The sequence below is a fragment of the Stegodyphus dumicola genome, chromosome 5 (assembly GCF_044657685.1).
Source record: "Stegodyphus dumicola isolate Sdum_Otavi_A_Nest chromosome 5, ASM4465768v1".
Taxonomy (NCBI): Eukaryota; Metazoa; Arthropoda; class Arachnida; order Araneae; family Eresidae; genus Stegodyphus; species Stegodyphus dumicola.
The window spans coordinates 189,046,851-189,064,619 of NC_140772.1; the positions used below are offsets into that span (position 1 = coordinate 189,046,851).

Sequence of the window (17,769 nt, forward strand, 5' to 3'; positions counted from 1 at the left end):
GTCGCTGATGGAGAACATATTGAACATCTGTAATCTGAACTTGAGAGCTTCGAACGTGTGTAAAGTTTATATTTGTATGTCATATAGTTTAAAAAATATGTGTTTTCGAAATACGTATATTCTTTTTGAAACACACTGTATAAGAAATTAAGAGCAGAAGACTTTTTTTAACTACATAAATACAAAATTCATTAGCTGTTTTGTTGTTTATAATGTCAAAAAAAGTGTCTTTCCCCCCCAGTTGTCACAAAATAAATAAATTTTTCAGTGACAAAATAAATGTTTAAACCAAGAATGAATTTAGCAACTTCATTGTGCTATTTTTTTTATCAATTTTGAAATCTGAAAAATATTGTTATAGAACAAATTTAGATCTTGGTGAGATCTTCATTTTGGACAAAAGAAGATGCCTGCAAAGCTGTATATAGCTGCAGTAATAAAAGCAATGGAATTTTAAATAGACTTATAAATCATAAAATTTGTTCAAAAAACAAAAATTGTCACTTTAAGATTTAGATATCTGCCAATACCAGGTAAAATTATGTAAAATTGCTAAATCTAAATAAGAGAAGCAGAGTTATCCATGGATATTTCTTCTTCTTTCAAACAATACAAATTGCAATTCAAAAGTCCTTATCATAAAAACAAAAACAGCAATATCTCAGTTTGCTTCAATCAAAAAGCATAAATAGCTAGTACTCGAAAGTACTTTTTTTCCCAAGGGAAAGAATGCGCATTGAAAAATATGAAATTGGGTATGTGTATTGTGAAATTATAATACATCAATGTAGAAAATTTTGTTTTTATAATACATTTGAATTTGCGAGTTTTCTAAATAAAGACAAAGTATCTTCTTCAATTGTTAATTTTCCTAAAGTGTTTTACACTATTAAGAAATATTTGAATAGATTGTACTTTATTTGTTGCTTCAGGTAGAAAATAAACATTTACAATTACCTAATACCATGTACAAATACTAATTTTCAAAAGAATATAAGTGAAAAATTTATTTAATTAATGTTGTTATTATCAGTATTAACTGTACCAGTGGAATGACTTTTTTCACTACAGAGATAAATCAGTAGTTGGATGATATGATTAACTAAGTGATGAACCAAACAGGACTAAATTGTGACTGCAGAATTTAACAATCTTAACTAATTAAAAAAATTATAAAGATTTCCTATTTAGTCCTTTAAACTTGTGTAATATATATTTTATTTTATATGCTGTGCTATATTTACCAAGGCTAGTATTGAAATAATACAGCCAGTTTTGAAATGTACATGTAATACTAACTCCCACACTTTAATATAATTTATATATATTGGTGGTAAGCACCATGCTGCTTTCAAAAATTCAGGATATATCCTTCATAGTCACAATCTTCTGTGAATGACTATATAACTGTTTAAAACACATCTCTAGTTCTTTGTTAATGATATCTTTGATAGCATCTTTTAAAGCTGCATGAGTATTTTCATCCAATAGTTTTTCTAATTTAACCTATATCCATTCTCAGGAATGATTAGAGTATTTGTGTTGATCTCATGGAGGCAGTTGACAAGGGATCTATTGTTTTTCATAATATCATCATGAAATTTAAATGTAATGTTTGCTTTATAACTCTCAAACCAAATATCAATATTCTGTGTCGCCAAGTATCCATAATTTCTGTGGATGTCAATCTGTGCTGAGAGATAGTTATTAACTTATGCATTTATTCCAAGTTCATTCTACTTGATTTTGCGGTTAATAAATATTATCTGAATTTTTGTGATTTAGTAGCAAGCACATAGAAAGTTAGAAGTTGAGAATTGGCTCCGTTTTCGACAGTGTTCTGGCGCACAAGTAATTTTTTTTTTCTTCTTCTGTTGTCTGGCTTAAACATACACGAGAATACCCCACCAGTACCCTCATTGTTTACTAATCTTTTCTGTCAAGCTTGCTTCTTTTATCTTTGCCCAAAGATGAAAGCATTCTCGAAGAGGCAATATTTTTATGATAATGGTTTTGCAAAAGCAAAAATTCAATAACAGTGTTGTTGATTTTAGGTGACATTTAAATTTGTGTTGCTACTAGTGAAACTTCAGGCGACTCAGATGTTCACACAACATGTATTGAGCTGACTAAAATTACCTGCACATGTGAACAAGCATGTTTGTAATGGTTCTAGGCAGTTTTGACCTAGAATCTCACCGAATGGACTAGAATTTTCTGCAGTGATGAGTCATATGATATGACACTAATCAAGGAAGCTGTATCTGAAGATGATCAGGACAACAATGGGATACTCACCTGATTGTTGTCCATTGTATATGTATCCAATATTCTACACCCCCTTGTGTCACTCTTCCCTTTCAGGCAGTAAATATTTAGATTTCACGAGATAAATGCCTGGCCACATATCTATTGAATGTCTTTGTGCTTATCAGATACTTCTCTGATATGCCAGGTGTATTACTTAAAGGGTAATATAAAGTGTAAAGTAATAAAACTAATTCTGTTATATTATTCTTATGTATAAAGTTCCTGAGTTGATGTATATTACCTCAATTTGTAACTCAACTATCGAGTTTTTCATATTAAAGAACTTGACATTTTAAACAAAAAAAGTTTTTATTCAATTAAAATTTGTTCTGATGTGAATCATTGCAGGCTCAGTTTTGCAAAATACAAATTTGTTCTCAAAATACATAGTGATTCTGCATTATTATTCAAGAGCAAAAAGGGGGAAAAAAACTTTAAACTTCAACGATTCATACTAAATACAGAAAATGCAAAAAATGCAATATAGGCTATTTATCCTGAAAAATGCATCTGTTTGAGATACTATTTTGAACCCTGTTGCTTTTGACTTGTATCTGTGTATTGAAAAAGAATTTATAAAATATACTGATAGGCTATCAAGCACTGATGATCATTTAAATTTTTATCTGATGAACATTTTGATAATTGAAAATTAGTTACACCAAAACATTGTGTAGACTGAGGATTCCTATGAATTCAGTATTTCATGCATTATTTCATTTCCTTAACACTCCGTCGGGCGCATCTCAAAACTTGCAGCATCGGGCGCGCTGTATTTGTCAGATACTTCTTTATTTTATGTGTTTTCTGGTGATCTGTATTACTTTAAATTTTATATTTTTATTCTTTTTAGATCCAGGCTTTTACACCCAGACCCTTTTTTTTATATATATTTTTATTTTTTATTTACAATCACTATTACTCAGGTTAAAATTCCGTTTAAAAACACACACAATTAAACATGTTAATACAGTTGAAAAAAAAAAAATTTAGATATGGCAATATTGTTCACAAATAATTAATATTACATAAAAATACATAATATGAAATGACAATAAATCAGTTATACTTCGATTCTAAATTTAAGTTTGGTTTTCATTTGAACATTTCTGACACATCATTACTGCATGTTCCAAACAAATATATTCAGTACGTTTAATGCAGGAATATTGGGTCGATCTACTTTTCTTATTTGTTTGACAGCACCTTTTGTGTTTATTTTGGTTATTGGGAACCTTTGCTGTTTTTTCCTTCTTCAGCAGTTGGTCTGTAGTTTTGAAGTTTCATTTGCAAATCCTTCGATAAATTAGGTTTAGTAATGCGCCTAACAACTTCTTCATTGACTAATTCCTTCACCAGTATTTTCAAATACTCTCTCCTGTTCTGAACAGCATTCACATTCAGTTATTAAGAACAGTATTCTTTTCCTTTAGATTTCACAAAACAGGAGGTATTTCTTTTTTATTCTTTCTTATTGTTCTAACGTAAGAAAGTTTTTTATCTTTTAGGACTTATACAACATCAATAAAGGTAAACCAATTATGTGCAGTGATATTGCGACCGCTGTTGAAAATTGGTTCCGATAATCGCAGAACAGCATCTAGTGGGGAATTACTGACACTAAATGGGCCTTCGGGCTGTTTTCCGGCATATATTTCTAAATTCAGTATATAAAACGTTTTAGCATCAACTGCTGCAAAAATTTTAATGCCATGTTTATTTGGTTTTGATGGAATATACTGGTGAAAAGGGCATCTTCCTCAAAAACCTTCTAATTTCTCATCTATCATAACATTTTGTCCCACGCAATAATTACGCTTACATTTTCCCACAAATTTCTCAAAACTTTCTCTAATAGGTGCTAATTTATCTGTTTTTGTTCTCTCGTTCCTCGTCTCTTTATCATCAAATCTACAGCATCTTAGAAGAAATTTAAATCACTTCAGACTCATTACCATTCTAAACATCTCAATACCCATTCCATCAGTAGACCACAGTTCTTCCAAAATTTCTCAATTACTTCGTAAAATGCTGCGCTAATAAAAGTAAACCTATAAGTGCTTTTATTTCAATGATATCTGTTAGTCTTGCATCTCTTTCTCTACTAAATAGATCAAAAATTGTAAAAATGTATTTATTAACATATTTCACAATTATTTCCAATATTTAATCAGATAAAAAAATATTTCCAAGAGTCGTATATAGTTTTTATACCTTTCACATTTCTGATTACTCCAGGTAATTTTGTGGTAATAGTCTGTGATCTAAATTTGACATTTTTTCTTCTGGGCAAATTTGCCCATTTAGTGCTTTTGTCTTTTTCTACATAAAAATCACCATTGTTAGCATCTTCATCAAGTTCTGAGTCATTATAATCACTTTCAATACTTTCAGAATCCACTTCAAATGTTTCTAAAATATCCACTTCATCATCACTTTCATCAATTTCTTCAGCATTTATTTCCTCATTTCCATCACTAAACAGAATATTATGGACTAGTTCAAGGTCTTTTTGATTATTCAAATCTAAAAAGCGTTTAGCACTCTTGATGGGAAAAATAAATAAAAAATCTATAAGAAATCTCGATACTTTCATAAAGCTTCAGGAGACAAACGTTATAGGGCGCTTGCATCTGACAGATATGTTATGTAGAAAAAAATTAAATTTAATTAAATTCTTTAACCATCTTTTAAGCTGACTACTTGGTGCCGCGACAAAAAAAAAAAAAAAAAAAAAAAAAAAAAAGAATATTACTCAAATCAAAGAAAAATCAATTTCATAATAAACAAAGATCAATCAAATAAAACAATCGTATATCATATCTTATCAATCGTATAGTGGTATTGGTTTAGTGCAATAGGGTACGTTTTGAAGCCCACTAGGGAAAAATCAATTACCCCAATTCAATAAAACTCCATGTTTCTTAAAAGCCTCCCAGCTCAAACAAATGGAGGGACATGACAGACCACTGTAAATTAACACACAAAATAAACAAGTGCAATTAAAAATTCTAAATCAAACACATTTATTAAATTCTTGAATGTTACAGTCAAAAGTTGTTAATTCGGACATCCATAATCCAGAATGATCTATAATCTGGACCTCAAAGCTAAAAACTTTCTGCACATGCGCAGCGTTGACACATGCGCATAGGCGTTTACGCGTGCGCGTAAGACCTTTTACCACTGCGCATATGCTTGTGCGCAAGTGCAGAATACGTTTTCGCGTGCGCGTTTTATGTATAGCGGACGATATAATCTAAAATTATCTAATTATCTATTTCAGTTAATGTTGATGATTGCGTTGTTCCTTAATCTTCGAATTGGATCCGGCTTATTATTTTTTGCAGACTGTAAGAGCAATTTTATAAAAGTAAACCTGAACTTTTCGATTATGTCAAATAAAATTTCCGATTCTGGAGCTCCCAAACGATCGTACAAAACGAAAGTATGTTTCGATGTCCATCAAACAAAAAGTAGAATTGCTGCAAAAAATGGATAAAGACATGAAGAAGGTGACAGAGAGGTTAGTGAAAACGAAAAAAATTTCGTTTGACAAGTTAGTCGGTATTCTCGGCACAGCAATTATGGGACTTGAACAACGGAACTTTGTAACTGAACAAGAAATTATGTCTGTTTATAGAATTAAAGAGAAAGTATTATTACATAAAACAAAACAACTTAAACAACTTACATTGAAAGAAATGTTTAATAAAGTAAATAAATAAATATTAAGCTTTTGTTTTGTAAATTCTGATACCCTTTAGATCATAATTGTTCTTTAAATTACGGTTTCATATTTTTAATTTTAGAATTTCTGCGTGCCATCTTACGAGATTGGAACTGATGATCGATAATCCGGAATCGCCGAAGTCCCGATGAGTCCGGGTTAACGACTTTTGACTGTATTATATTACTAAATAATGGATAGCTGATCAGTAATCCTACCACATATTTTACTATGAAAAGTAACACATAATGTCACACGCAATTACAGCTTACAAAAAATTAATATACGTTAAGATGGAAGATAACACATACAGGGTTCGTAGCGGTCCTCACAAGTGCTTATAAGTCCTTATATTTGAAAATAAAATATAAATGCCCTTATAGGTGCTTACTTTTTCTTTAAAGCCCTTATTTTTTGCTTTTAGTGCTTTTTTTTTAATCCTTTGTTTTTAATGAACGCGCATTTTTTCCCCGTACCAAAGCCGAAACTAAATAAACACTTTTTCTTCCTTATATGCAACGTCAGATGGTGAATCATACTCCCAAAAATTGCTTTCCCCCCTTCCTCTGCATTAACGTAACCTATGGTGCACGAAAGAGTACAGACAGGTGCACGTCGTTCTATTGGCCAAATAATTGCGAAAACGTAGAAAATTCCGGTACATTCGGTATTCTTTTCCTCCCACCCAAATACTACACACATTTGAATTTCTATCAAGATTTTAATAAATTTGCATTCTCGTTCCGCGTGGTCAGTTCATATTCGTGTTTATTATGATCGTTATGCTTATATTATGAGCATATGTATGAATATTTATAATAATATAATTACAGTAACTGCTAAAGTATAGATAAACTTCCAAAAATTTGTGTGTTTTTACACAAATTAGCTTTCTATGGAATAATATTCGGAATGGTTTAAATAAAAGGAAAGTAATCGAATAGTCAAAATAATTTCATTTTCTTTGCCAATACATTATACAGTACGGAAGTTGGGAGTTTCTCCGCAAAATCTCTAATATTGAAGCAGCAGACTTTTTTTTTTTTTTTTTTTTTTTTTTCTGTCACTGTCCAATCTGGATTGAATAGGACTAAAAGTTTTTGCGGTCTACCCAATCCAAGCGAAGATTGTTTCTATTCCAAAAATTTAATACAGTCTGTTGAAAATTAAAATCAGAAACATCCCAGATTAGTAAGTCTCTTTCTTTTCCTTTATTTAGTTCTTTCTCCGAATACCGGCAGGTGTTGATTCCGATTGCGTAATATCACATATGAAAGAATTACGCAATGAAGTTTGCAGTATTTTGCATTGGTAATTAATTTTGATGTTCAGTCTGAGATTTGTTTATGAACACTTAAAAGAGTTTTACTGTGCTTTCTAAGCAGAATATTTCTCAGTTCCGTTGGTTTTTATATGATGCACATATCGAAATGTCAAAATCATTTATTTAGCCTAAATTTAAATCTAAAGAACGGCTACAATCTACCCCTCTTTTTCCAGTTATGCTCGACTATCCAGAATATTTGGCAATTTCTGAGTATGTGGGTTAGCTTTTACTGTTAAAGGATGACTGAATGATGCAATTTCCCGTCTTCTGATTTCAGAAATGTGCCTCTTTTTTACTTAAATTAGTTTGCTTGGAATATATGCTAAGGGAAAACTGTTATGCAATGAAAATTTAGAAAATGTTCAGAATTTTGATTTAAGTTAAATTATTTAAATATTGATATGAGTGGAAAAATAAATTGTATTTATTATTAGGTGCCAAACGAATACAATTAATATGGCTTATTATTATTTATTTTCTATATTTTTAACTGAAATATCATCATTAAATTTTGTAATATAGTTTAGTTCTGCATAGTTTTTTTCCCTCTTATTGTAAACTAATTCTGTAAATTTAACTGTCATTTAAAATTTTAAAAAAAAAAAAGTTAATTGCTTTCCATTGTTGAGGTGATGCTTATTCTCTTAATAAATATTGCATTGCTCATATTTTAAATTAAAGTCTTAATTTTTTCTTTTAAGGTTATGCAGTTGTGTATAATGTAATTAGACAGGTGCTTATTTTTTTTTTCTTAAAATGTGCTTGAAAAGTGCTTATAGGTGCTTATTTTTTTAACTAAAATGTGACTATGAACCCTGACATATCTCATTCCAAAATTAACATACTCATATTAATTTCTAAGTTTACTATTTTTGACATTCAATAGCTCAATTAAGCTGGTAAAACAAATCTTTAAACCTCTATTTACAGACTTTAAATTAACTAGTTGTTATTCAAAATATTCTAATCATATAGTAGTTTATATATATAAAATAAATGATTTTCATTTAAGTAATTTGAAAAGATAGAGAGGTAGACAAATTTAAAAATCACTCAGATTTTCCAGAATATATGATCTTGAGGCAAGTGTCCAATTATTCTCACGGAGGAAATCTATTTCCTTGAGCCAACACCTTGATCATAGTTAATAAACTAACACTCGCACATTGAAGTCCTTTTTGTAAACTAACCGCCAGATCAGGGAAAAGTGAAAGTTCATTCTTCAGGAACATATTTCTGTGTGGAACGTCTATGGGGCAAGAACCACAGGTGCCGGATAGTAATAACAAATACTTCTACCTGGGAACGTCTATGGGGCAGGAACCACAGGTGCCGGATAGTAATAACAAATACTTCTACCTGGGAATGTTTATGTGTCTGGAACCTCATGTGCCGGATACTAATGACAATACTTTTGTTTGGAACTTCCAAGTGTCAGACATATTCACTTCGGGAATGTCAGATTTTCGGTTTTCTGTGAAGTTATCTGGAGATTCGGGTGAAGAGGGAAAATGTGTGGTAAATTTTTTGGTAAATTGCTCTTTACATCTCGCACTAAAGTAGTAAGCAGCTCTCAGTCAAATGCTCTTTACAGCTAGCACACGTTTTTCTAGTCATCTCGCAGGAAAATGTTCCTTTCATATCTCCACAAAACTGTTAAACATCTCGCAGAAAAGAATGCATCCACTAGAGCAAGGGGGGGGAAACGCAACTCAAGCCCTCTTGCTCAGGAAATCCGCAGCAGGGCAAAACACCCCTCTTTCTTTTCTTTCTCTTTTACATCGCCGCTGCTCAAAATCATTCTGTATCAGACTCCAAAGGAAAAACCATAACCGGAGCTTGCTGGAGCAAGACCCGCAAGGGGTCAAGCCCCCACTCTTTTCTCCTCTTACTCTTCGCTTGAAAATTAGAATCAGAATGAATCCTACCCTGGTGCAAGTACCCAGGAAATCTCGGTTTACCTCACCAAGAAACGCCTCAAAATCACTATTCAAACAACATTAAAATTAAAAATTTAACCAATCTTAAGGAAACTTGGACTCCCTCTAGCCAACTAGAAAAAAGGTAATAAATAGCCTCTAATACTCTCAGAAATTCAGAACTTTCTACAAGATGACAGACCCTTTCTTTCCCACGCAACAGAAAAATGTTTCCCACCTATAACTCTGTCAAAAATTGCCACCTCTTAGAACTATTCGCCTCTGAACAAGCAAAACACGTGTTTTCAACCCCCGCAAAAAGATAGAAAATGCAGCTGGGCAGTCCGACCTCTAACTTCTAAAGAAGCCGACTCGTGAGAAACGGAAATGCACCCACGCCCTTTTAACTGTAACACATATTCTGCCAAACTAAAGGAGCTTTCCCGTAAAGTTTAACAATATTAAATATTATACATTAATTTTAAATAAGCTCAATACAAATTCATTAAACACAGTAAAATAATACGTAATAATTATACACAACACAAAATACATAAGAATTTTCCATAACAGATATAAATTTTCAAATAAGCTTAAAAACAGGAAATACTCCTACACTGAACTGGTCGTTACTGCATTCCAAAGCAGGGGGTGGCCAGATGGACAGATACTGATAAGGTCAAAGTCGTGAGAAGAAGTTTAAAGGGACAAAAACAGAGATTTTGACACACCTGTATCTGTCAGATCAACGTGCCTGATGGAGTGTCAAATGAAATTACTCTTGTTACTGTTGTATCCTTTAAACTGGAAAAAGCTGTAGAAATATTTGACTAAATTTTTCAAATAGTTACGTCTTTTTGCAGATGTCTGTTCATGCAATGAGAGCAAGCAACTATAGTAAAAATAAGTAATTATTTTTATAAGTAGAATAGTTAAATACTTGGAACTCTCTTTAATATTTCACTGCATTTCTCATACCTTTAATTTTTTGTGCAAAAATTTTTGTAATTGCAGCAAGTTAAAATCTGTAAAATTCTTAATTATTATTGATATCATCAGTGTCCACAAAAGTTAAGAAATTCAGTTTGCCTTTTAATTTTTAAACAGAGAATGGGGCTAAGTATAATTGTAGCATGAATTTTTCTGCACATAATCTTAGCACATGTTTCTTAAAGACAAAAGAACTACTTTATTTCTTTTTTCCAAGATGCCATTAATTATTTAATGCAAACCTTAATTTCAGTATCATTAACAGAAAAGGGGGTGGGCAAATCAGTTAAATTGATAAGAAATTGCTGAAATATGTTTAAGTTTTTTAAATCAAATTTTCAACCTAACAAATCTAATTTTCTCGTATTTAATAGAAGTTGATCTGATACATTTAAATTCTGTTTATTTATTATTAAAATCTGTTTATTTTAACCCTTTCTTTTGAATCAGTAGCAAAATTTAGTTTTTCTGAGCTGCTAAATTATTTCATATTATTCACTGTCAGAATTTACTTCACATTGTATTGAGCTGCCTTTATCATTATTCAAATTCATAATATTTTTGTAACTGATCCTTCAATGGTATATTGATTGAAATGTTGAGTTGCTGGCATTGGCCAGTCACACTGCCAAAAATCTCAACTAAACCTCTTGAACAAAATTTACCAAAACATATCACTGCCCAATTAAAGAAAATAGACTAAATGTATCTGTAATGAATATTGATAAAAGCAAGTATTAAAGTAAATGATTTATTGAATAATGATTAAAAGCAAGTATGATTTCATCATTTATATGTATGTTACTGTGAAAGACCAAAATTGGAGAATGTCAACATATACCAAATACGTTGATGAAAGACCGAATATTTGGTTAGATTATTGTATATTTGGATCATCACCAGTGTATGTCAACAATTACAGATATACTGGTGGAGGTCGAAAAGAGAAGTCGAGTTCAACAGAGGGGCAACTGTCTGTTGCCAAATCCTTTCCTCTGCTGTGATTGAAGTTATGTAGCATGTATTTGTTATACTCTAGAACACTGTTTGTCAGTCTTATGGTATGCACCATGTTTTCTTAAATTTTTTTTTTTTTTTTTTTTTTTATCCAATACCCTAATTTATAAGATACAGTCAAATACCGAAAATCCACCGACCTGAAATCTGCATTGCCTCTCAAAATATAAACATTCAGTTTATAGGTTCCGGAAACCACAACATTGAGCTCGAAATATCGAAGAAAAAATACTTACCAAATAATAATGAGTCATAACGGAAATACCAAATTATTGATATCATGATAAAAGTTTTTTCCCCTCTAATTTGCATCGAGATAAGAAAGCAGACGATTCACTCAACTCTTCTTTCAAGTTCACGATTCACATTGTTATATTTTCTGAGCTTTGTTATTTCACAAGATTATTTAGTGCTGCCTTTTTTTTTTACCGTGATATTTTGTGGATAAATTAAGAATATTTAACATTTCAGCCCTTTTTAATACAATTACAGATAAGAAACGCACTCATGATTTTACTGCTTACAACGTTGAAAAACGTAAACACGTTGCATTGACGGTAATGCAAAAAGTGCAAATTCTGCAAAAGATGGATACAGGTTAATTTTATAGCAGAATCATATAGAATTGCGATACGATTGTGTATGAAATATGGAAAAATAAAGAAAAACTGTTGAGATGTTACAGCAACAGTGATTCTAACACCGGAATCCGAAACCGGAAATCTTTGCGTGAGGTGAAATCGGCATAACTCGATGCTGTGTATATATAATACAATGAATAATATAATCAATTTATATATGTAGTAATAATTTAATGCATATAATAAGTTATTGCAATAATGTATATAATAATTTAACTAAATGTATCTAATATGCCTTATATATTTTGCACTTTTACCATGAATATTATGAAATATTTTTTCTGTCCTGAAATCCGCACAACCTCTGGTCCCAAGCTTTGCGGATTTCTGGACTTCTGCTGTATATAATTTCTAAAATGTATTTCATTTCTTGAGACATACTGTATTGGAGGGTTGAAAAAATATAAGAATTTGTTATTTGTAACTGGTATTTAATCTTATGTTTCTTTTTCTGTTCATATCTAAATCGTGAAACTTATACAGTCAAAAGTTGTTAATTCAGACACCCATAATCCAGAATGATCTATAATCCGGACCTCAAAGCTAAAAACTTTCTGCACATGCGCCGCGTTGGCACATGCGCACAGCGTTTTACGTGTGCGCGTAAGCCCTTGACTACTGCGCATATGCATGTGCGCAAGTGCAGAATACGTTTTCGCCTGTGCGTTTAATGTATAACAGGCGGTGTAAGCTAAAATTATCTAATTATCTATTTCAGTTAATGTTAATGATTGCGTTGTTCCTTAATCTTCGAATTAGATCGTGCTTATTATTTTTTGCAGACTGTAAGAGCAATTTTATAAAAGTAAACTTGAACTTTCGATTATGTCAAATAGAATTTCCGATGCTGGAACTTCCAAAGAATCTACAAAACGAAAGTATGTTTCGATGTCCAACAACAAAAAGTGGAATTGCTGCAAAAAATGGATAAAGACATGAAGAATGTGACAGAGAGGTTAGTGAAAACGAAAAAATTTCGATTGACAAGTTAGTCGGTATTCTCGGCACAGCAATTAACGGGACTTGAACAGCGAAACTTTGTAACTGAACAAGAAATTATGTCTGTTTGTAGAATTAAAGAGAAAGTATTATCACATAAAACGAAGCAACTTAAACAACTTACATTGAAAGAAATGTTTAATAAATAAATAAATATTAAGCTTTTTTTTTTTTTTTTTTTTTTTGTAAATTTTGATACCTTTTAGATCATAATTGTTCTTTATTTCATAAATTACGGTTTCATCTTTTTAATTTTAGAATTTCTGCATGCCATCTTAAGAAATTTAAACTGATGATCTATAATCCGGAAAAATTTATAATCCGGAATCGCCAAAGTCCCGATGAGTCCGGATTAACGACTTTTGACTGTATATGTATAATGTAAACTTATATATTTTAAAATTATAGCTTTAATATTTATAAGTTTTATTAATAGTTAATCATTCTTAAATTATAAAATTATAGTTTTTGCACAGCCACATAAATGACAGGGTTTGTAGCGGTCCTTACAAGTGTTTATAAGTCCTTATATTTGAAAATAAAATATAAAGGGCCTTATAGGTGCTTATTTTTTCGTTAAAGCCCTTTTTTTTTTTTTTTTTTTTTTGAACGCGCATTTTTCCCCATACCAAAACCGAAACTAAATAAACAACTTTTCTTCCTTGTATGGAACGTCAGATGGTGAATCATACTCCTGGAAATAGCTGTTCCCCCTTTCTCTGCATTAACGTAACCTTTGGTATGCGCGAGAGTACAGACAGGTGCACGTCGTTTTATTGGTCAAAGAATTGCAAAAGCCGTAGAAAATTTCCGGTACATTCGATATTCTTTTCCTCCCACCCAAATACTACACACGTTTGAATATTTATCAAAATTTTAATAATTTGCATTCTTGTTCCGCGTGGTCAGTTCATATTCGCATTTATTACGATCATTATGCTTATATTCTGAGTATATGTATGAATATTTATATAGTTGCAATATAGATAAACTTTCAAAAATGGATAGATAAACTTTCAAAAATGGATAGATAAACTTCAAAAAATGGGTATGTGTGTTATAAGACAGATTAGCGTTCTAAGGAATAATATTCGGAATGGCTTAAATGAAAGGAAAGTAATTGAGTAGTCAAAATAATTTCATTTGTTTTGCCAATACATTATACTGTACGGAGGTTCTTCCCTTTCTCCGCAAAATCTCGAATATTGAAACCGTTACAGTTCACTGCAAAACAAGCAACAGACTTTTTTTTTTATTTATTTATTTCCAATCTGGATTGAATAGAACTAAAAGTTCTGCCGTCTGCCAACTCAAGTGAAGAATGCATTCTGGAAATTTAATACTCTCTGTTCAAAATTAGAATAAAAAACACGCCAGATTAGTAAGTCTCTTTCTTTTCCTTTATTTAGTTCTGTATTCTCCGAATACCGGCAGCTGTTGATTCCGATTGCGTAATATCACATACGGAAGAATTACGGCGCACATATTGTGCAATAACGTTTGCGATATTTTGGAGATTTGCATTTTGGTGTTCAGTGTGAGATTTGTTTATGAACACTTAAAAGGGTTTTACTGTGTTTGCTAAGCAGAATATTTTTCAGTTCCATAGGTCTATTTTTATATGATGCACATATCGAAATGCCAAAAGCATTTATTTAGCTGAAAAATCTAAAGAACAGTGGTTACAATCTACCCCCTTCCCACTCCTCTTTTTCCATTTACGCTTGACTATCCTAAATATTTGGCATTTTCCGAGTATGCGGGTTAGTTTTACTATTAAAGGATGAATGACTGCATGAAGCAATTTCCCGTCTTCTGATTTCAGAAATGTTCCTCTTTTTTACTTAAATTACTTTGCTTGCAGTATCTGTTAAGGGAAAACTGATATGCAGTGAAAATTTAGAAAATGTTCAGAATTTTGATTTAAGTTGAATTATTTAAATATTAATATGAGTGGAAAAATAAATTGTATTTATTATTAGGTGCCAAGCAAATACAATAAATATGGTTTATTATTTATTTTCTATATTCTGAACTGAAATTTCATCATTAAATCTTATAATATAGGTCAATTCTGCATAGTTTTTTTTTTTTTTTTTTTTTTTCCCCCACTCATTGTAAACCAGCTCTGTAAAGTGAACTGTTATTTAAAATTTAAAAAAAGAAGAAGAAAGAAAGGTAATTGTTTTCCATGGTTGAGGTAATGCTCCTCTTAATAAATACTGCCTTTCTCATATTTTAAATTACAAATCTAATTTTTCTTTTAAGGTTATGCTGTTGTGTATAATGTAATTAGACAGGTGCTTATTTTTTTCTTAAAATGTGCTTGAAAAGTGCTTATAGGTGCTTATTTTTTTAATTAAAATGTGGCTACAAACCCTGAATGAATTACTGCAATTTACAATTTGTAGTTTTTATCAAATCAGAGTACGTTGAAGTATAATGACTTGGTAGCTAGTTGCTGATAGCTTTTCACTTTGTGCTAAGTAAAAATGAATGTAATGAAAAATGAAAATATTATGTCAGCTTATTTTTCTTGTATATATGCTCAACCACATGTTTTTTGTTTAATGGTTAAAGTTCATACTTCTGTTTTGTTTTTTAAAAGCTGAAAATAGTGAGACTGAGTCAGAACCTGAACCTGAGAAACAATGGTATCATGAATTCATTTCTGAGGAAGATAAAAATAAAATTGAGCTGAGTGGGAAAATGGTTCTTCTTGTGGATATTATTAAAGAATGTGAAGCTATTGGTGATAAAATGTGAGCTTTAATAATTTTATATGTTAAATGTTATTTGTATGTTTAATTTAGTAAGAATATCACTAGAAGGATTTAATAGATACTTGTATCACAGCTATCTGTTAATCTGAAAATATGCATTTTTAATGCATTTTGATCCTAAAATGGGGAAGTTGACAAATATTCTAACTATTGTATGTATAACTAATTTTTTTTTAATTTTAGTTTTAAAAAAAAGGTTTCATGATGTGATTATCAAAAAGGAATTTCTGTCAGTAAAATAAGAGCTCTTAGAAAATTTTTTCCTTCATCTGAATATCATACTTTATAGTTATCAGCATTATTTTAGAAGCAGCATTTTAAAAAATGTACAGTTCCTTTGTAAGGACTTGAACTCCAGTTCTTCCAGGTGATAATCAGATATGTTTTCCATTTACACCATGAAGGCAAGTGGTAAGAAGAGAGACCACCTTTACATTCTGTGCCACATAAATGGCAAGTGTGAGTAGAAGAGGGCCCAATCACCAAACCCTGGTAATGATGAAATATCATCCACTACCTTTTAGTTTAGGTGCCACCTTATAGAGTCATCAGGTTTATTGTGGATCAGTTATCATGCAAAGTAAGTAATTCTCTCTCTGGGCTGTGGACCCTCTAATTGCTAGCTGGGCGTACTTTCCATTTACACCTTGAAGTAGTCACTCAATACTCAATTTTAGTAGTAAATGAAAACTAATTGTTTAATTAATTACAAAAATGAGAATTACCTCCATTATTACTCTACAATAAAATTATATTCAGCTCTTAAAAATTAGAAGTTTTCAATTGTATTAAAATTTTAGCCTTACTCAGAGCTAGCAAGTTGTTTAAGTGTTTTTTAAGTAGTTAAAATTGACGTGACAAATGAGGTGAGAGGATATATTTTCATCTTGTATTTAGATTCCATCTCTCCCAGTTTTAATTCATACCCCCTGCTAGATCACATCTCCCATTTTTTTCATTTTTAGCATTTACTAAGTGAAAATATCCAACAATAAATGATATTTATTGAGTTAATGGAACTTACATTATATAAACTCCATCCCTCTACCGATCTTTCAGTGTTAATTTTTATGTTAAATTATGTTTGAGTTGTCTTAATCTACTGTAGACATGTGTGGAACTTTTTATAAAGATTCAATCAGTGTTGAATCAGTTATAATTTTGTCTTACATCACTAAATCAAATATTACCAAGTTTATCCACACAATAGTATATACATTAAATGATAATTTTACTTTCATCATATTCAAAAATACTTTGATTAAATAGAAGCTTTCCTTTGCTATTCAGGCTTTTTTTTTTTTTTTTTTTTTTTTTTTTGTTGTTGTTGTTGTATAAAAATGCAAGAAAATTACAGGATGAAACTAGCAAAGAACATCAAATTTAGAATATTTAGTTAAATATTAGTATATTTTACATCAGAATCATATTATAAATAGTTGAACAGCCTTAATCATGCATCATAGATATATGCTCACATGAAAATAATCCCACTGATAACTAAAATACATAGAAATATCCTTACAATTATCAATCGATTTAAACGTCTTACTCCTAGACCTTTTAAAGAAAAATTATTTGATCATTTGAAAAAATTATTGGACAAATGCTCATATTAACCTTTTCAGGGGCGGTATATAAAAGGATGAAAACTGTAGTAAAATTTTGCATGTACTGTAATATTTTATACCATTGCCCCCTGTATGACATTTTCCCCCCCTATAACTGCCAATAGTTTATTTCTGTTTTTTATTTACTCTATTTTTGCATACTTTTGATGTGTATCTATAGAAATTGAAGTTTGAATGTAGTTATTTTAAGTTTGGAGCCAAAATGTAGAAGACCACAGTTTTCAATCAAAGTGTGGAATCATTATGAAGCAGCCTTCGATAAATCTTCAAAAACAACAAATTAATACAAAGCTTTCATAAGGTACTAAATTCATTATTTAATTGTAGCCATCCTAGTATGTGGTATTTGTTTGACGGACTGAAAAAAGATTTAGCCAGTCAATGTTTATTACTAGCTATTGTAAACACAAAGCATACTGAAG

At 30.9% G+C, this 17,769-nt stretch overlaps 1 protein-coding gene across 3 annotated transcripts in view; it reads left to right on the forward strand.

Moving 5' to 3' along the window:
- LOC118206101 (uncharacterized) overlaps window positions 1–17,769 on the forward strand; it is a 279,989-nt gene that overhangs the window by 163,276 nt on the left and 98,944 nt on the right. For all 3 annotated transcript variants that reach the window (XM_085817487.1, XM_085817486.1, XM_085817488.1), the window contains one exon: window positions 15,542–15,695. In XM_085817487.1, the coding sequence (XP_085673613.1) occupies window positions 15,542–15,695 (154 nt within the window). The remainder of the gene's footprint in view (window positions 1–15,541; window positions 15,696–17,769) is intronic.